A 17,500-nucleotide genomic window follows, 5' to 3' on the forward strand; every position below is an offset into this window, starting at 1 on the left:
AGTTCAATTATATTTCTAATTCTCTCCATGTCTGGAATTTTCTTTTAATTGTTATGTTTGTTTTTCCTCTCACTAGGAGGAGGAATAAAAATCAGCTTTAATCCATGAGCTGCTTTTTCCATGATGTGATTGGAATATTTGAAGGAAGAGAATCCTGGAGTATACGGAGAGCGTTGCGTGTAAAGGTTTTCTTAAAGAGATGCTACATATCCTAAATGCATGGCTTCTAAAGAAGAACAAACGTAAATTCTGGAAAGAGAAGCAGTTAGGGAAAAGTTTTCTGGGCCACATTTTAGTACAGGGTGGAGGAAATAGCAAATTTGTGGATGTGGTGAGAAGAGGAGCTGCTGGAAATATTATTTGGTTGAAGTGAAAGATAAGATAGTGGAGTAAAAATTACAAAAGAAGTTGATATTAATATAATTTAGACAAGTGGATTGCATATCAAGAAAATGAAGGTAGGATATGTGGAAAATATATGATCTGAAGGTTACCTTCAAAGAAAAGAAAGTAAAAGGAGTTGATGGGGAGTATCTATAAGAACCCATGATGATGGAATCTATATTTAAGCTGAAACGTGACTTCATGGAATGTGATAACTACAAGGGAATTAAACTAACAAAGCATGGTTTGAAAGTTTTTGAGCGGGTACTGGATGAGAGATCGAGAGGGATTGTAAATATTGGAGAACAGCCGTATGCATTCATGAGGGGGAGAGGGACAGTGGATTATAGTAAGGCAGTTACAGGAAAAGAGACTAGAAGGAAACCAGATGCTCTACCATGCTTTTGTAGATTTAGAGAAGGTTTATGATAGAATGACGCGATAAGTGATGTTTTGGTGCATGAGGAAGATGAAAGTCCCAGAGAAATTGGCTAGAATGGTAGAGACGGTATTCAAAAGAACTAGGGCTAAAGTAATAACAGCTGTTGAAGAAACAGAAAGCTTTGAAGTTTGTGTTGGAATACACCAGGGGTCAGCATTAAGCCAGTTTTTATTTGTACTGGTCTTGGATGAGTTAAGTGAAGAGATCGAAAATGAAGAGTTGTGGGAGTTGCTGTTTACAGATAATTTGATGATTGTTGCTGAAAATGAGGACGAATTGCAGAGAAGGGTTGTAGAGTGGCAAGAGACTTTGGAAAGGAGATGCTTAAGAGTAAATGTGGTAAAGACGAAAGCTCTGGGGAACAGTAAGGAAGGTAGGGACAAGAAAGCCATATATGAAAGTGGAGGCTCAGTTTTATACCAAGCAGAACAATTTAGATACTTGGGATCTACTATAAGACAGCATTAGCGAAGTGGAGGGAGGGAATAAGAGTGGTATGTGGTAAGAAAATGCCAATAAAACTAAAAGTCAAGATCTATAGCACAGTAATAAGCCAAGTTTTAATGTATGGATTAGAAACTTGAGAATTAGGACGAAAAGAGGAAGCAAAGCTTAAGAGAACAGAGACGTGTACTGCACGTGTTTCACACCTGCTCGTACACTGTAACAATATTTTTTTTTTTTTCTGTATATCTTGCTCTACCCCATGAATGATTTTGCTTTAATTTTTGTGACATTCTTGTCTGGGTCTTGTTGTGTATAAACTCTCTATTTGTTAAAATAAACTCAATTATCCCCTGACAGCTCACACTCATAATTACTGACCACCAGAGTGACCAGCTCCCTCCCTCCTTCCCCTCACCGTTGTTCCTTCCTTGTTACAATGCCGCCAACCGAACCTGACTCTTTGACACTGGGTGCCTTAATGAAACTGCTGCCCTTTGCCAGCGGAGAGGCATTCGCCTGGTTCCAGAGTGCCGAAGTTCAGTTTCACATCAAGAGCGTGACTCGCTCAAGCATTAAAGCAGACTGTGTTCTTGCAGCGATCGCCGAAGACATTTTCCTGAAAATCTCAGTTTGGCTTTGCAACCAATGGGGACACCCCAAAAGTATATGACGCCCTCGAAACATACCTCCTGGAGCAGTACTCGCTATTGCCAGTCACCCGTATAGCCAAGTTTTTTCAGTTCTCTCAACAACCAATGGGGGCCAAAAGACTTAGCTTGCACTTTGGGTACAACACTTACCCGAACCTGTATGCGAGGTCATCCCTGATGTCAATATTTTGCCCATGAAGAGGCTAATGACCAAATTTGACCCACTTATGGACAGCTACTTCACCACCTTCAAGACCTCCATCAATGCCTCCTCTCCTCTCCTGATGAAGAGGATAATTATTATTCAACATCGACCGAAGCTGATGTGAATACAGTAGAACACAGATGCCTGCCACGTGATGTACCAGAGCGGTGACAAAGCCACCCACCGCTCACACCGCAACCAACAACTTCTATAGCCACTTACTGATGCCCATCAACTACACTTATGCTACTGCCACTCTGAATTCGTGGCTGCTTCAAAGAAATGTGCAAACGGCTGTCAGTGGCCAAAAATCGTGTACCTAGACCATCATTTGAGGTGGTGGCCTCCCCTGTTACTTATCTTTTCTTTTTCATGATGTAAGTACAGGCATGTGATTACTGATAGTCACGGGTGCTTACCATTCTCATTTACCAAGGCTACTCTCCAGGACACGGTATGGTCTGTTTAAGCCTGCCGATGTTCGCCTGGTTGTGGCCAATTGATCTGTGATCCACAGTCATGGTTACGAGAACTTCACATTAATGTTTGGAAGTCAGATATCAATGAAAGTTTCTCGTTGCTGACGTTACATTGCCAGTCCTAGATTCAGATTTCCTCTCACATTTGTACCTCCTGGTTAATGTTGTTTATTCGTTGACACCTCTTCAATCCGGCCCCTCTGACAATGCACTCCACATCAGCGCATCCATGGATGCCTACGCCTACCTCCTGACATCGTACAAGGAAATTATCCGTCCAGAACTTCACCAAACTCCCATTGTTCCTGAAAAAACAGTGTATTTATCACCATGTTAGGACAACAAGGCCCCTTGGGTTCACCAGATTCAGGCATCTCTGCACTGGATTACATGGTAGACACTAAACAACCATTCACCGCAATAGAAGAAATGGACATTTGTCAAAAAGCCTCAAACCCATGGTCTTCCCCCATGTGGGGATTACAGGTTTCTGGATTTGCAGACAGAACCAGATCACTACCCCTTTCCAAACATCACCAACATTACCTTCTATGTGCACAAAGCAATGGTTCTCTCTTCGCTCAACCTCCTGAAGGGGTATTATCTGGTCCCAATGAACCCTGAAGACATTCCCAAGACTGTCATCACCCCATCTTAACACCTACACCTTCAATTACTCCTTGTTTGGTCTTCGTAATGCTGAGGCCACTTTTCAACACATTCTGGATGGCATTATAGAGACCTCCTATTCTGTGTATGATATATGGACTACACACTTCTATTCTCTTCCTCCAAAGAGGAACACCTACATCACCTACACATCATGCTTGACCACCTGCAACAGAACGGCCTTGTAGTCCGGTGGGACATGTGTACCTTTGGCACCAAGAAAGTATTGTTCTTAGGGTACTGCATCACTCCTGAAGGAGTCCATCCCTTACCTGAAAAGTTAGCAGCAATTCAGAACTTCCCCATGCCCTCAACCGTCAAAACACTGCAAGAATTCTTGTGCTTGATAAACTATTATTACCGGTTCCTGCCAGCCATCCCCACCACTCTTGCCCCCCTCAAGGGTAAGTCAGAAAACCTGAAGCGGGGTCCCCTTCAAGAAGCAGCCTTCTGCAACACAATCAATGTCCTATCAACTGCTGCTACTCTCAATTTTCCCAATTTGCCTTTCTACTTCTCCCCACTAATGCCAACGACGTCACTTTTGGTGCAGTACTCGACCAGGTAGACAACAGATCGCACCAGTAGAAAACTGTCCAAGGTGGAATCCGGCTACTCTATCTTAGATTGCGAATTGCTGGGGGTGCATATGGTTGCCCAGAACTTTTGTCTCTTCTTAGAAGGTACACCCTTTGTCATACATACGGACCACATGCGTCTGATGCTCGCCTTCACTTGACAGACTGATGCCTGGCCCTCCCATCAACGCCGACATCTCTCTGCCGTTGTTGAAAACAATTAAAACCTTCAATACATCCCTGCAAAAATGAATCCTGTTGCTGATGCCCTGTCAATAAATACATTGGTCACCATTCACCTGGGATTACATTACAACGCCTTGGCAGAAGCCCAGTTAAAAGTTCCAAAGTACCAAGCATGTAGGACATCCTGCACATCCCTCCGTTAGAGAGACATACCCCTTGACGACTTTGATTCCACTTTCCTCTGTAATGGCAGCACTGGTAGACCATGGCCATGGTTGTTTGATTTCATTCATGGCCTTTCCCATTCCTCGTGCTGATCTAACGCACAGCTTCTGCAGACATAGTTCATGTGGCATGACATTACTAAGGATGCTTAGGATTGTGTCTGTGCCTGTACTTCATGCCAACCCTCAAAAGTATATCAACACACGGATTCAGGAGTGGACACCTTTCCTCAACCTCAGCGGCGTTTTGCCATCATTCAAGTCGACGTACTAGGTCACCTACCAACATCACAAGGACTTTGTTCCCTGTTTACCACCATTGACTGCTCCACTCGTTGTCCTGAAGCAATTCGCACGGAAACTGTAATATATGCCTCGTGTACATATGCCTTACTCTCAGGTGGAATAGTTAGATTCGGTATCCCTGAGTATACTACTTCTGACAAGGGTACCACTTTTACATTCCAATTGTGGAGATCATTAGTGAATTTCCTGGTCATCACCCTACATCTGATGACAGCCCACAACTCTGCTGCTAACGGAATGGTTGAATGTTTTTATCACACCCTCAATGTAGCTTTGCTGTCCTGCTGCAATGATTCCAACTGGTTTACTCAGCTTCCCAGGTCCCCTTGGGACTAAGAACCACTCCTAAAGACGGCCTTGATGTCTCAATAGCTGAAAGGGTTTATGGGGATCTGTTGGTCGTTCCTGCCGAATTTTTCCGTCTACAACATCTTCCGATAATATCCAACATATATGTCACATTGTGTGAAAATTTACTCCCTGCTGCCAGACCTACAAGACCCCAGCAAAGCAACATCAACTGACAGATATGAACTCAGCAACACTCATTTTCCTACACAATGGCACTAGCAAGTCATCGCTAATAACCCATTACATGTTCCCTCTCCTCGTGATCCGTTGTATGTCGAAGGCTTTTTTAATCAACATTTGTGGCAAAGAAGACTGGGTTCCCATTGGTTCCCCAAAACCTGCATATTATTTTCTGCCACATGACCTGCCCACAATATGCCTCGTACACTGAATATATCCCGCTCTACCCCTCCCTACTAACAGAGCCTGTTTAAGTCTGCCTTTTCATGAATTATTTTGTTTGATTTTTTTGTGACATTCTTGTCCAGAACATGTTATGTATAAACTCACTATCTGTTGAAATAATCACAGTTATCACCTAACAGCTCACTCGATCAGATCAGATTGCTGAGGTGGATTATTGGAATATCGCTGCTTGAAAGATTGGAAAATGATGGAATAAGAAGTATCGCAGATTTAGTAAAGATTACAACTGAGAGGGTGTGGGCACGTGTTGATGAGGGATGAGGGAAAGGGTGTGACTTGGGAGGAACCTATTAGGGGTAGAAGATCTAGAGGGAGGCAGAAAATTAGATGTTAAGATAAGGGGAAGGAAGATATGAAGAGAAGAGGTTTGAAGGAAAAGGATTCCTTTCATAAAGGGCATTGGATAGGGCGCATCAGGCAACCGACCACTTGATGTATGGATAACATTTTGAAAGCAGATCTTTAAAAAACCGATGATGGGGTCATAGGGACAGCAGGGAGTGTTTGTTTGTATAAGATACAGTAGTTGTAGGAGGGAATAGTAGTGACAAGTGGTGTGATAATGATATAACAGAAATAATAAAGAAAAAGGGAAATCATTTGACGTGCATGAACATAATCCTGAAAAAGAGGACAGAAAAAGATGCCCTGTATCTAAAATATAGAATATCAATTAAATTAAAATTTAACGATATTATAAGGTTGTCTTCCATAGAAGTAAATGTAGAAAGGAAGGTAAATGAAGTAATAGTTTCTAGAATAATAGATGCAAAGGAAAAAATTCTGTTAGATGTGAATGCATTCCAGAGTTATTGGAATATTTTGACCATTGGCTGAATTTTATGGATTGGAGAGTGATGCATCTCTTCGATATTCTAGAATGAAGCTGAGAATATTTATGGACAAGACTGTTAAAGAAGTAGTAACATTATTTCAAAGATTGAAAAATTTAAGCACATGAAGTTGATGAGAATAAAAGTGGAATTGAGTGGCTAACCAGGGTTTGTGAAGTACATTAGGTCCGGATGCCGGAGTTTCCAAAGAAATGGATCAGAGGAATAATTGTATCATTCTATAAAAGTAAAGTTGATAAGGATGACTTTAATAATTAAAGGGGTATAACTATAGCTAGTATAGCATAGATGATGTATTTAGATTGAAAAAATAAGATATAGGATAGGGCTGATAGAAAAGAAAAAACAGTGGGTTTGAATAAGGATCTGGGTGCCGAGATCAAGTGCTTGTTATGAGCGAAAAGTTTGAAAGCAATGAGAAAAGGCTGAGGGTGGCAAATATGGGCCTATAAAAACTTATGATCGAATCTATAAAGAAGCAATGAAAATGTAAGACATCGATGATTGGTAGCTGAGAGCAGCAATAAATATTTTCATGGTGGAAGAAAACCATGTGCAAAATATGTAGGTAGATAAGTGAATAGTTTGGTATGAAAGCAAGTCTGGGACAAGGCTAAATTTCATGATTGTTCGAAGTGAGAGCTCAGAAAGAGTACTTTGAATAAATATTCTGGGCTCTAGTTTAAGAAACTTTCTTGTAAACGGAATGTCGAATGGTTGATATCCGCAAATAGTACTGTGCTAAATCGGGACAGTGAAAATAAACTGTAAAAGCTGGTTTGAAAATATTTTCAAGATGCAAAAGTTTGTTGTTGAAAATTAAGGCATTCACTAAGATTAAAGTTTAGAGATCAGCTTTTCAAAACAGTTTAGAGCTCTAAAAAAAAAGAGAATCTTATAGCTTACACTTACTTTTCTTATTAATGTGATATATCAGAATAAGTTTGTTTTAAGAGGCTGCATCCCAAATATCTCATCTAATTTAGATAATAACTCTCTATGTTTTCTCCATTTCAACTGTCAAGATTGTGAAGGTTTGTCATAGGTACAGTATGCAGCAAAACTGGTGATACTTTTTTATTTTTGCTTCGGACAAGCATTGTTCTTAAGTTGCCACTTAGTATTAAATCTTATCTTTTACTTTGTAAACATGTGTAAATATGAGATAACGTTAGTCACTTCTTCTGGATAATTTTATCATTGAAGAATAATAGTATGTTAAAAAAACAGTTCCTGCTGAAATGATACTTCAGAACAAAAAGGAAATATCTTACTGAAGTACGAATCCCTTTGTCAACATGACTTCGCTAGAGTTGGTGTGACTAGTCTTTTATCTGTCTGTCTGGGCAGAAGGATTCAAACGGGGCTTCTAGATGGAGAACAGTTTAAGCAGAGCTCTATAGTCTAATGATAACAATTTATGCATTTGGGGTAGGATTTCAAAGTTATTACATATTTTTTGCTTATGTCGTTTTGTGTATAAAACAAACGTAAGTAAGGATCGTGATTTAAAAACTTGCAATAACTTATTACAAGTCGTAGTTTAGACTATAATCAACGCTACTTATATAATTCTAGTCTCCCAATGGTTTTTTTCAGGTTAGGGGATGAATAATAAATAAATATTAAGCGAGGTGGTGAGTTGTCTTCGCTATTAGAAATACAATTAATTCTACCTTTCTATTATTTTACCTTTACTTTATGAACGGAAGACTATAATCATGTCAGGCATATTCAGCTACACGTGTTATGTACAGATTCTACAGAGAGACAATAACAATGCATCTATAATAATAATAATAATAATAATAATAATAATAATAATAATAATAATAATAGGATGGCTCTGGAGCGTAGGCCTACGCTATTGGCTTTATAACTCTTCGTCTTTTTTCTGCAGTTGTGCAGCAGCGGGATCATTCACCTCTAATGACATTTACGATAATTTCATTATCGTATTTTAAATAATTTACCAAATCGTATAAAAGACTGAAATTAAATCAAAATAATGAACAATACTGCCATAAAAACACCCACCGGTGCCAGTTTTCTTTCACATCCTTCATCTCTCCTCAGTTTCTATATCTGTTGTAATGATTTATTTAAAGAATTCAAGAAAAACATCGTAAGTACAGTGTTTCAAGAATGAGACAGGTGCTATTATTCGATCTTAAGGAATAGTAGTACCTTCGTTAATGAGATCAATTTGTTCTTGGAGCGAGCTTGTAACATAAAGTGCTTGTAACACAATTTTTCTCATTGAAAATATAAGGAATACACTTAATGCATTCCAAAAGTCCATAAATCCACATATATACAAATGTTTAAAGGTTTGTTACGGAATTTAGTGATCAAATTATAACCACTAACCCAGGATTGAATACAAATGAATTATTCACAGTGAAAAATATATAATGAAAAATTAACTCGCAGTTTACTACTGAAGCGAGTCATGGGTGGCATGAGGGAGACAATCAGACAAGAGAGGAAGAAGAAGAGGAGGACGAGGAATGAGACAGTGTGTTACTGCTTAGATGGACACTCCATGAGCAGCTCTGGTAGAATATTTGGAATTTTCTCTCTAGAACGATGCTTATTATCAATAACTGAATCGTTTAATTTATGCCTCATAGTAAATTGGCTGTAATTTTTTTACGCTCTCACATTCAATTGTTGAATGTCTGCTTTTAAAGCCTGCCTGCTCTAAATTGATTAAAGTCTAGCTGTTTTTTTTTTTTTTTTTTTAAATTAGGGCTCTTATAACTTTGTGAATATCTTATATATTATTGAAAGTAAACTTATTGGGCGGTAATTTTCAGGTCTTGTTTGTTCATATTTTCGAATTAGTATAATGATAAAGTTTTCCCAGATGTAGGTAGGCGATAGAGCATTCTTACAGATATTTTGTGTAAAGTTCGGCGAATTTTACTACTATGAAATCTCCTCTATCTACGGTCGGTCGGTTAAGATTGCCTTACCTTATGCAAGACACGGGCTCTTGCGTTGGCAGCCCGTAAATTTTCATCTATGATTAAATCAATTGTTATGCCATCTTTTACTGCTGCTTTGCTTATTTCTATGCCGTTTAATGGTTTCTTTACTTCTTCTACTGTACTTTTGGTACCCAGCGCAGGTGTTTCATTATTTCTATTTGAAAAGATACTTTTTATATTACTATTGTATAGCATTGCATATAAATCCTTTACAATTTTTATCACTCCCCCTCTTTTGTTCATATTTCCAATTATATCCTTTAAAGTACTCTTTTCTAAGTCTTCATTTCATTAATTGATGGTTCTTCTTTTTATTAATGTTTCCTCTATTTTGGTCTGAGTGTGCTTACAAATGTCTTCGGCTTTTAATTTGTTTATTGTTTTGAATACTTCTGCTAATTATCTTTCATGAGTCTTAGATTTTACTCTCATTTCAAAATTTTTCTCTTCAAGATTTTAGTGTATTCTAATAGTTTTCCTTGATCTTGTTTAGGAACTTTTCCTCCTCTCTTTTGTGTTGATTCTGGTACAAAGTTTGTCAAATTACTAATCATTTCCTCTTTACTTGCTTCAATTTCACCATGTAGCTTGGAGAACCTATTTTGTACTGGTATCCTAAACTCACCTGGTTTTTCTCTTATTAGACGAGTGTTTATTTTCTTTCTCAAAGTTAGTCTTTCTCTTTCTTTCCTTGTATCTAGACAAGGTTGTTGACTTTAACCTGTTTAACACTGCCGCACCTTTAACTAAATAAACTTTCTCACTGAGAAATAATTTATCTCGTTGTTGTTGTTATTTTTTTTATCGTTTCACCATTTGGCATTCTCTATGTTTATTTTCTGTATTTCTTTTTTTTTTTTTTTTTTTTTTTTTTTTTTTGGTGTTCTTGATGTTTAAATTGTCTTTTTTTCAGCAGATTCTACAAGCACTTCTTCTCAGTCATTTCTTGTACCTACTCCAAATCTACTTTCTTGATGATTGCTATTCTTTTGACCTGCTTTGGCATTGAGGCCACCCCAAATAAATGTAAATTAAGTCTCTTGTTTTTTCAGAGATATCTCCAGATCTTTATTAAAAGTTTTATTGCTTCCTCAGTATGGGATGTTAATAGCGCATGAATTTGAATGATATCCAGTTTATACTTCTTATTCAATTTGATAATCAATTCTACAACTCGATCACAAATACTACAAATTTCTTCTATGTTACTTACAAGATTATTATAATAAGAAAGCATACTCTATTTGCTTTGTTCCTATCCTACTTTTTTTAACTTTAGCTAAGATTTCCCAGTTCTCATTTCATTCAGTCCCACTATACCCCAATTCATGTACTTCAGCTCTTCTAGAAACAGCAAGATAATTTTTCCTAGAAAGGGTATTGATATTGTACCTTACAAGGTTTACTCACACGCACACACACACGCACACACATACATATATATATATATATATATATATATATATATATATATATATATATATATATATATATATATATATACATACATATATAGATAGAAACATACATACATACCTATATATATGTATATATATATATATATATATATATATATATATATATATATATACATATATATATATATATATATATATATATATATATATATATATATATATATATATATATATATATATATATATATATATATATATATATATACATACATATATAGATACATACATACATACATATATATGTATATATATATATATATATGTATGTATATATATGTATGTTTATATATAAATATATATATATATATATGTATGTATATATATGTATGTTTATATATAAATATATATATATATATATATATATATATACATACATTATATATGTATATATATATATATATATATATATATATATATATATATATATATATATATATATATATATATATATATATATATGAACAATGTCTTTACATGTATGCATGCAGGATCATTTGTATGTTCCTGCATTTCTCAAATTCTACTGCACTTCTCCTTCGACAAACTTTTTTTTTATATATAGATATATGTTTTACCTTCCAAGTAGAACTCCGCTTTCAATAAATAATTATGTCTTTCTTTTCATCTTTCTTCTTTTTCCCGCCCCTCAAAAAGTTAATATTGCATATAGCACACAATCAAACGAAAGGAAAAGGCTTTGCAAGATAACATGGTCTTATACATAGGACGAAAAACTTATACTGCGATTTCTTACTTTGTTAGAATTGTCATGGTCCATTACTTCACCGCAACCAATTACGAGGTCAAATTGCATCATAGAGGAAGGACCAACGCCGATAGATTTCGTTTCAATGAACCTAGAGACTCCAGGATTAATCATGTTATTGAAGACCATAGTCGATTCATGACCACAGTCCTCTTCTCCAAGCTCACCCAGATGGAACCTAATGAGTAAAACAGAGAAAATAAGATTATTCAATGGTTATGAGTACAAGAAGAATGATAATGAAATATGAAATTTCAGATTTGTGAAAAATAGCTCTGTGAAAGTATTCTATCGGCCAATGATCATGACACTGTGAAATGGTTTGATCACAAACAGCATCCGAACAAAATTCACTGTCCGTATGCTATCATAAGCTGCGTTTAGATCACCTCGACCAAACCTGTCCTCGGGCCTTCAACGACTACCACATGATTGTCAAAGGAAAATTAGAAGAGATTATCATTACAAGTTTAATGTCACTGAATGCTAAATTGTACCAAAGAGCCTTGCTACCTTAAGGCAAGGTAGTTGAAATATTCGTGTATATTTCTTGTGTCACTATAATTTTACTGAAACCAACTTTTCTCATAGTTTATATGTAGACTTGTTCTATATAATAGTCTTTAAAGTTGAGTAATTATATTGAACTAGAAAAATTTCAGCTATTCAAATACGAGTTACGAAATATTAGAACATTGCTTAATTTTGTAAATCAAAAGGAGTACATAACATTTATTATACTTCTCAAAATATGGTATGTTTAACATGACAAAATTAAAATAAGAAGGTTACCATCCATTATTTTTAACCTAGATAATGTGTTCTAGTATTTTGATTTTTAAAACACATAGTATGGTAACATATTCCATTACTAAAAGACTGATGATTATTTAAGTTAATTGATTTGAGCCAACAGGATTATGTCTGCTTTTAAGCTTAGGCCATTGACTGTATTACAAGCTTTATAGAAAAAACATATATCACCTCTAACCCCATCCCTCTGTGCTATTTTCAAACTAAATATCTAAATGTTTTTATTTATTTTTTAAACTCGCCATAATCTTAGATATTAGGAAAAGCTTGTGAGAGATGAGAACAGAAAGGTGGCCTCCGAATAACTAACGTTAATTAGCAAAAAACAGAGGTGTTTATATGAACCCCAAAGTATAAAAAAAGGGTGACAATTGCATATCAAAAGTTATAGTAAGTTGATATTGGTATGTGTATATTTGAATGCTTTTGTTGTTTAGGTTGAGGGTTGCTTGCAAGTTGAAAGCCTTTGCATTTAGAAATGTATAAAGTTGACATTAACGGGAAAATTAAAACAATAATGACAGTAATGAAAATAGAGTCGAAATTAGTATATATTACGTCCAGGGGCTGTCCGATGGCGGTTACTATGTGACTGTGTGGAAAAAACGAGGGAGAAAATTTTTCTTTATTTCATATGTGCATTGCTTAATGCACATGTATTACATGACTCCCCACCCCCTGATTCAAGTATGAATGTGAAAGAGGGTAACCTGCTCTAAAGAGTCACAATTGTGCGTGGATCATCTTGCAGGAGATACACAGATTTTGAGCAGTATATGGTGATTCAATCCTCTTTTCCACAAATGTTGAGGGGGAAAGCTTTCAGAGTACTATAGCTCACAAGGTTTGGGCACGTGTATGGGGGTGTAAATGGGGGTTTGCAAATGTTGGTGCACATTAAGACGTTTGCTGTGGTGTGTAAGTCTTTCAGTATGTGCTGTTTTACAGGGGCAGGACAGGGGTTGCTTGTCAGTCTTGTAGGAGGTGGTGGACGGAAAATATTTTGCATGGATGACCAACGAGTCACCTCATACCATTTCTGCTACTAAAACAACCATGGTATCTTTGGAAGTGGTCCACAATCCAAGGAAGACTAAGGGAAGTTGTGGAAATTCGCTGGAGTAGGTGCAATGGGACATTTAAGCTGGTTTGAGGGTGCGATGGAATCACTCCACCATTCCATTGGCAGCAGGATTGGAAGTGGTAGTCTGTTGAAGGGTGATGCCAGGAAAATTATCTAATGATTTCCATAATTACGAGATGAATGTGATACCCCTGTCAGAAGTAATGTGGTCTGGGATGCTAAATCTTGCTATCTACCTGGAAAGTAATGCAGTAGTATATAAGACAGATGTATCTTGCATGGGGATGGTTTCAGGCTAACAAGTGGAGCAATCGATGACTGTTAAAAGGTAACAGTGTCATTGTGACATATGTAGGGACCGATCATGTCAACATAAAGATAAGCAAAATGACACTGAAGTTAATGGAAAGTGCTAACTACTGAATTCATTAGTCAATGGATATTTTGAAGCTTGGCATCCTCAGTAATATTGAGTCAATATGAACTTCAACTTAAGTAGCTATACAGTAAATTAGTGTGAGAAGTATGAGAGGCCATATATCAACTGAATCACCTGGCATCAAATGCAGGTTTGAAATTCGGGCACATTTCGCTGGGCTTCAATTAAGGTCTTATAATCCATTCCTAGGTATATGGGCCAATGTGTTTCATGCAATTCAGTATATAAAGGTATGGTGGAAGTGACGGAGAGCCAAATGCAAAGCCAGTATTTTGAGATCAAAGGCTGGCACAGAATACGAGAGAGTAGTAGTAGCTTTTTTTGAATTGAAGAAGGCCACCTCTTCAAAAGGGCCCCATATCAGGTTTTTTGGTCACTCCTTGAGGGAGGAGAGTTGTAGAGGAGGGCAAGAGAGGCAGCAAAAAGTTACAAGAACCAACGATAATAATTAATTTACCATGCCCAAGAACTTCTGCACTGCTGATACCTTATCAGGGAAGTGGTGAACATCCTCAGGTGTGATCAGATGACCCAAGCAAGCAAACGTACTTGGCACCAAAGGTACACTTGTCATACCTGACTATAATGCCATTCTGCTGCAGGAGGTCGAGGATGATGTACATGTAATGTAAGTAGCCTTCTTTGGAGGGGGAAAGTACTAATATGTCATCTACATAACATAAGCGGATGTATCCATGAGTCATTGAAATATGACCCTGATTTGCAAAGGCCAAAGCTGGATCAATTGAAGGTATTTTTGCCAAAGGTGGTTAGTGATAGCATTCTTGTGAAAATCTAGTTTTATGGGCACCTGATAATACCCTTTCAGGATGTCGAGGGTCGAAAATACTTTAACACTCTGAAGGTAGGTGGTGATGTTAGCGATGTTTGGGAGGAGGAAGTGGTCTGGTTCCATCTGAATATCAAAAACCCTTTACACAACCATGGGCTTGAGGTCTTTTGACAAAGGCCTATTCCTTCCATTTCATCAAATGTTTATTTTGCAACTGCCAGAAGTCCGAATCTTGCAAACACTGGGGGATCCCTTGTCTTGATATGGTGATGAATACAATAGTTTCCAGGAACTGTGAGTGACTGGCATAGTTCTCGGCGGAAGACGTTGGAATATAAAGTGAGAAGGTTGGCGTTGGCATCAGTCGGTGTGCTGATGTGTAGAGGTTGGAAGGAGCAGGTGATAAAGCTGTGGACAAGTAAGAAATGGAGTCGTCAATACACTGATATGACCTGACAAGCAGGAACTGGAAATGGGCAAAGAAATCTAGATTGATGAGAAGCAATGAAACATCAGCAAAGCGATGATGAAATTCCACTGGTATTGGACATCCTCAAACGACCATGTTGCATTTCATAACCATGGTGGGGATAGCATATTTCATTACCAGCAACCAAAAGGACATCAGCAGATGGGTGAGGGAAGCTGTATCGACGAGAGGCAGTGTGATGTCAGCAATGAGGATATTTCACCAATACTCGGCACCCAAAATGACAGTATCCGCATCTGATAACTATGGGTGGGGATAGGAAATCCATGGCTGCCACTAAGCAAACATCAGCAGGCTTAGAATGACAGGGTTGCACCCTTGAGAAGGAATATGGCAGAAGGGAACAACAATCTACAGTATCTACCAGAACATGTACATTAGATCCTGAATCATGCAAATGGATGAGATTAGTTAATGGGGAGGCCATCACTTGTCTATTCATATGTTTTTTTACCACTGACATCTGGTAGCACATTTCTTTGCTGCAGCCCAGAATCTGGAGTGTTAGTTGCACAATTGATGGACAAGGAAGTCATTCAGTGGCTGTTGGGTGTGTTGGCTGGAGCGTGGGCATGGGGTGGCATATTTGGGTGCTTGGCGGCTTCTTTGTTGCCCAGGCATGTGACATGGTGAGCGTTAACATCTGACAACATCAAGCTCAGCTTCAATTGTGTAAATGTCCCCTTGATCAGGAGTGAAAATGTTAATGGAGTTCTTGACAGTGGCGATGTAGCTGTCCATAAGGGTATTAGGCCTAGTTATCAAGCCCTTCATGGGAAGGATGTGGATATTGCACAGGGTGGTTTCCATAGGATCTAACAGGTGTTCTACCCAAAGAGCACAAAGTAGGTACATCACGAGGAGAACCATCTGCTGCAGGCTAAAGGTGGGCTAGACTCGTAATTTCTCTTAGGACCATCAATTCATTTTAATCACCGCCCCCCCCCCCCCCATGGGTTTTTAGAGAATTGAAAATTTTTGGCTATACAGTGAGCGATGCTCAAGGAGATATGATTTAAGGGCATCATACTACATGGGGTCATCTCCTTGCTCTCAAAGCCAATCAGAGAATTCTGAGAAAGTGTCGTCAGGATAGCAGTAAGGCGTAGTCTGCTTTGCTGCTTAAGTGGGTCATACCGTTGATGAGGAATTAGACCTCAGTGTGTTGAAACCAGACAAACCTATATCTACTGGTGAAGGGTGGGAGTTTCACTGTAGCAACTATGGAGAGATGAGTTGAAGTTAGTGGTGGACATCATTGGAGGATCCAGCAGACGAAATGGTGAGCTAGGAGGCAGGCTGGGTGTTCACGTTTCTCCAGGAGTCACCAATATGATGAGCATGGAGGAGATAAGTATAGAAAGTTGACCTCTAGGTAACTAATTTTATTTAATAAAAAAGCAGATATTTATATTCCCGAAAAAGGATCATATTAGGGTGACAATTGCAAATCGAAAATGGTAATACTGTAAATTCGATATTAGCATTAGCACATGCAACTGCTTTAGTCATATAGGTTGAGCATTGCTTGCAGCTAAAAATCTGTTACAGACGGCTTTTAAGCTGCAAGGTTGACTTTAGCATAAAAAATTTACATACAATAATGGCAATGAAAATAGTGTCGAAATTAGTGTATGTTACATTCAACGGCTTTTGCTGTTTAGGTTCATTGGAATCTGATGGTGGTTAATATGCGTGCTGTGTATAAGCAAAAGAGACAGAATTCTTCTTTATTTGCATGTGCATGGTTTATTGCATGAACACTGCAATATTTGAATTGTTCAGTTAAGTCACCAATGTAATAGAACTCAGAATGTCTGTCCTGTGGATGTATTAAAAGGGTGAAGATAAAAGATTGCCTGTTGGTGTTGAAGCAGTTGTGAGTTAAGTTACTTCTGATTCTAATTTCTTAGTTTTTAGATATTTTAAATCATAAATCAGTGAGTTTAGTAATGTATGTTGATAAAGGATATTGATGTTTTATCTAATTTATCTATTCGAGTTATATACATAACTATACCCTGATGAAGTGTAGTCACCTTTTTTTCCAAATACACCAGATAGGGGCTCTGACACATAGTATGGTTTAAGTGGTGATGCACTCTCCATTAAGCAACATCCTTGGCGGAGAAATCCTTAAAATGTTGATTACATAAGAAAATTAATTAATTAGTGGCCAAAGTATATTAATGAATACTAAAATAATAATTGGAGAACTTTCCCAATGGTGCCATTGTCAAATGAAGCATTTAGATTATAAATTTCTACGACAACTTTATTTATTTGCATGATGTTTACAGTATAAAAAGAACTAAATTAACAAAACAAAGTGCAAAACTTTCTTTGTAAATTCAGCATTTTGTGTCACCTGATAGCAAATCATTAAAATGCATCTTATGGTTATTAAAGAATTATATTCAGAATAATGAAGCTTACATTGCTG

The 17,500-nt window shown here is 37.4% G+C and overlaps 1 protein-coding gene across 1 annotated transcript in view; it reads right to left on the bottom strand.

Moving 5' to 3' along the window:
• LOC137614836 (reelin-like) overlaps window positions 1–17,500 on the bottom strand; it is a 596,609-nt gene that overhangs the window by 458,069 nt on the left and 121,040 nt on the right. Inside the window, exon 10 of the mRNA XM_068344496.1 lies at window positions 11,427–11,616. Coding sequence (XP_068200597.1) covers window positions 11,427–11,616 — 190 coding nt within the window. The remainder of the gene's footprint in view (window positions 1–11,426; window positions 11,617–17,500) is intronic.

This window comes from Palaemon carinicauda, chromosome 21 (assembly GCF_036898095.1).
Source record: "Palaemon carinicauda isolate YSFRI2023 chromosome 21, ASM3689809v2, whole genome shotgun sequence".
In the NCBI taxonomy this organism is placed as follows: Eukaryota; Metazoa; Arthropoda; class Malacostraca; order Decapoda; family Palaemonidae; genus Palaemon; species Palaemon carinicauda.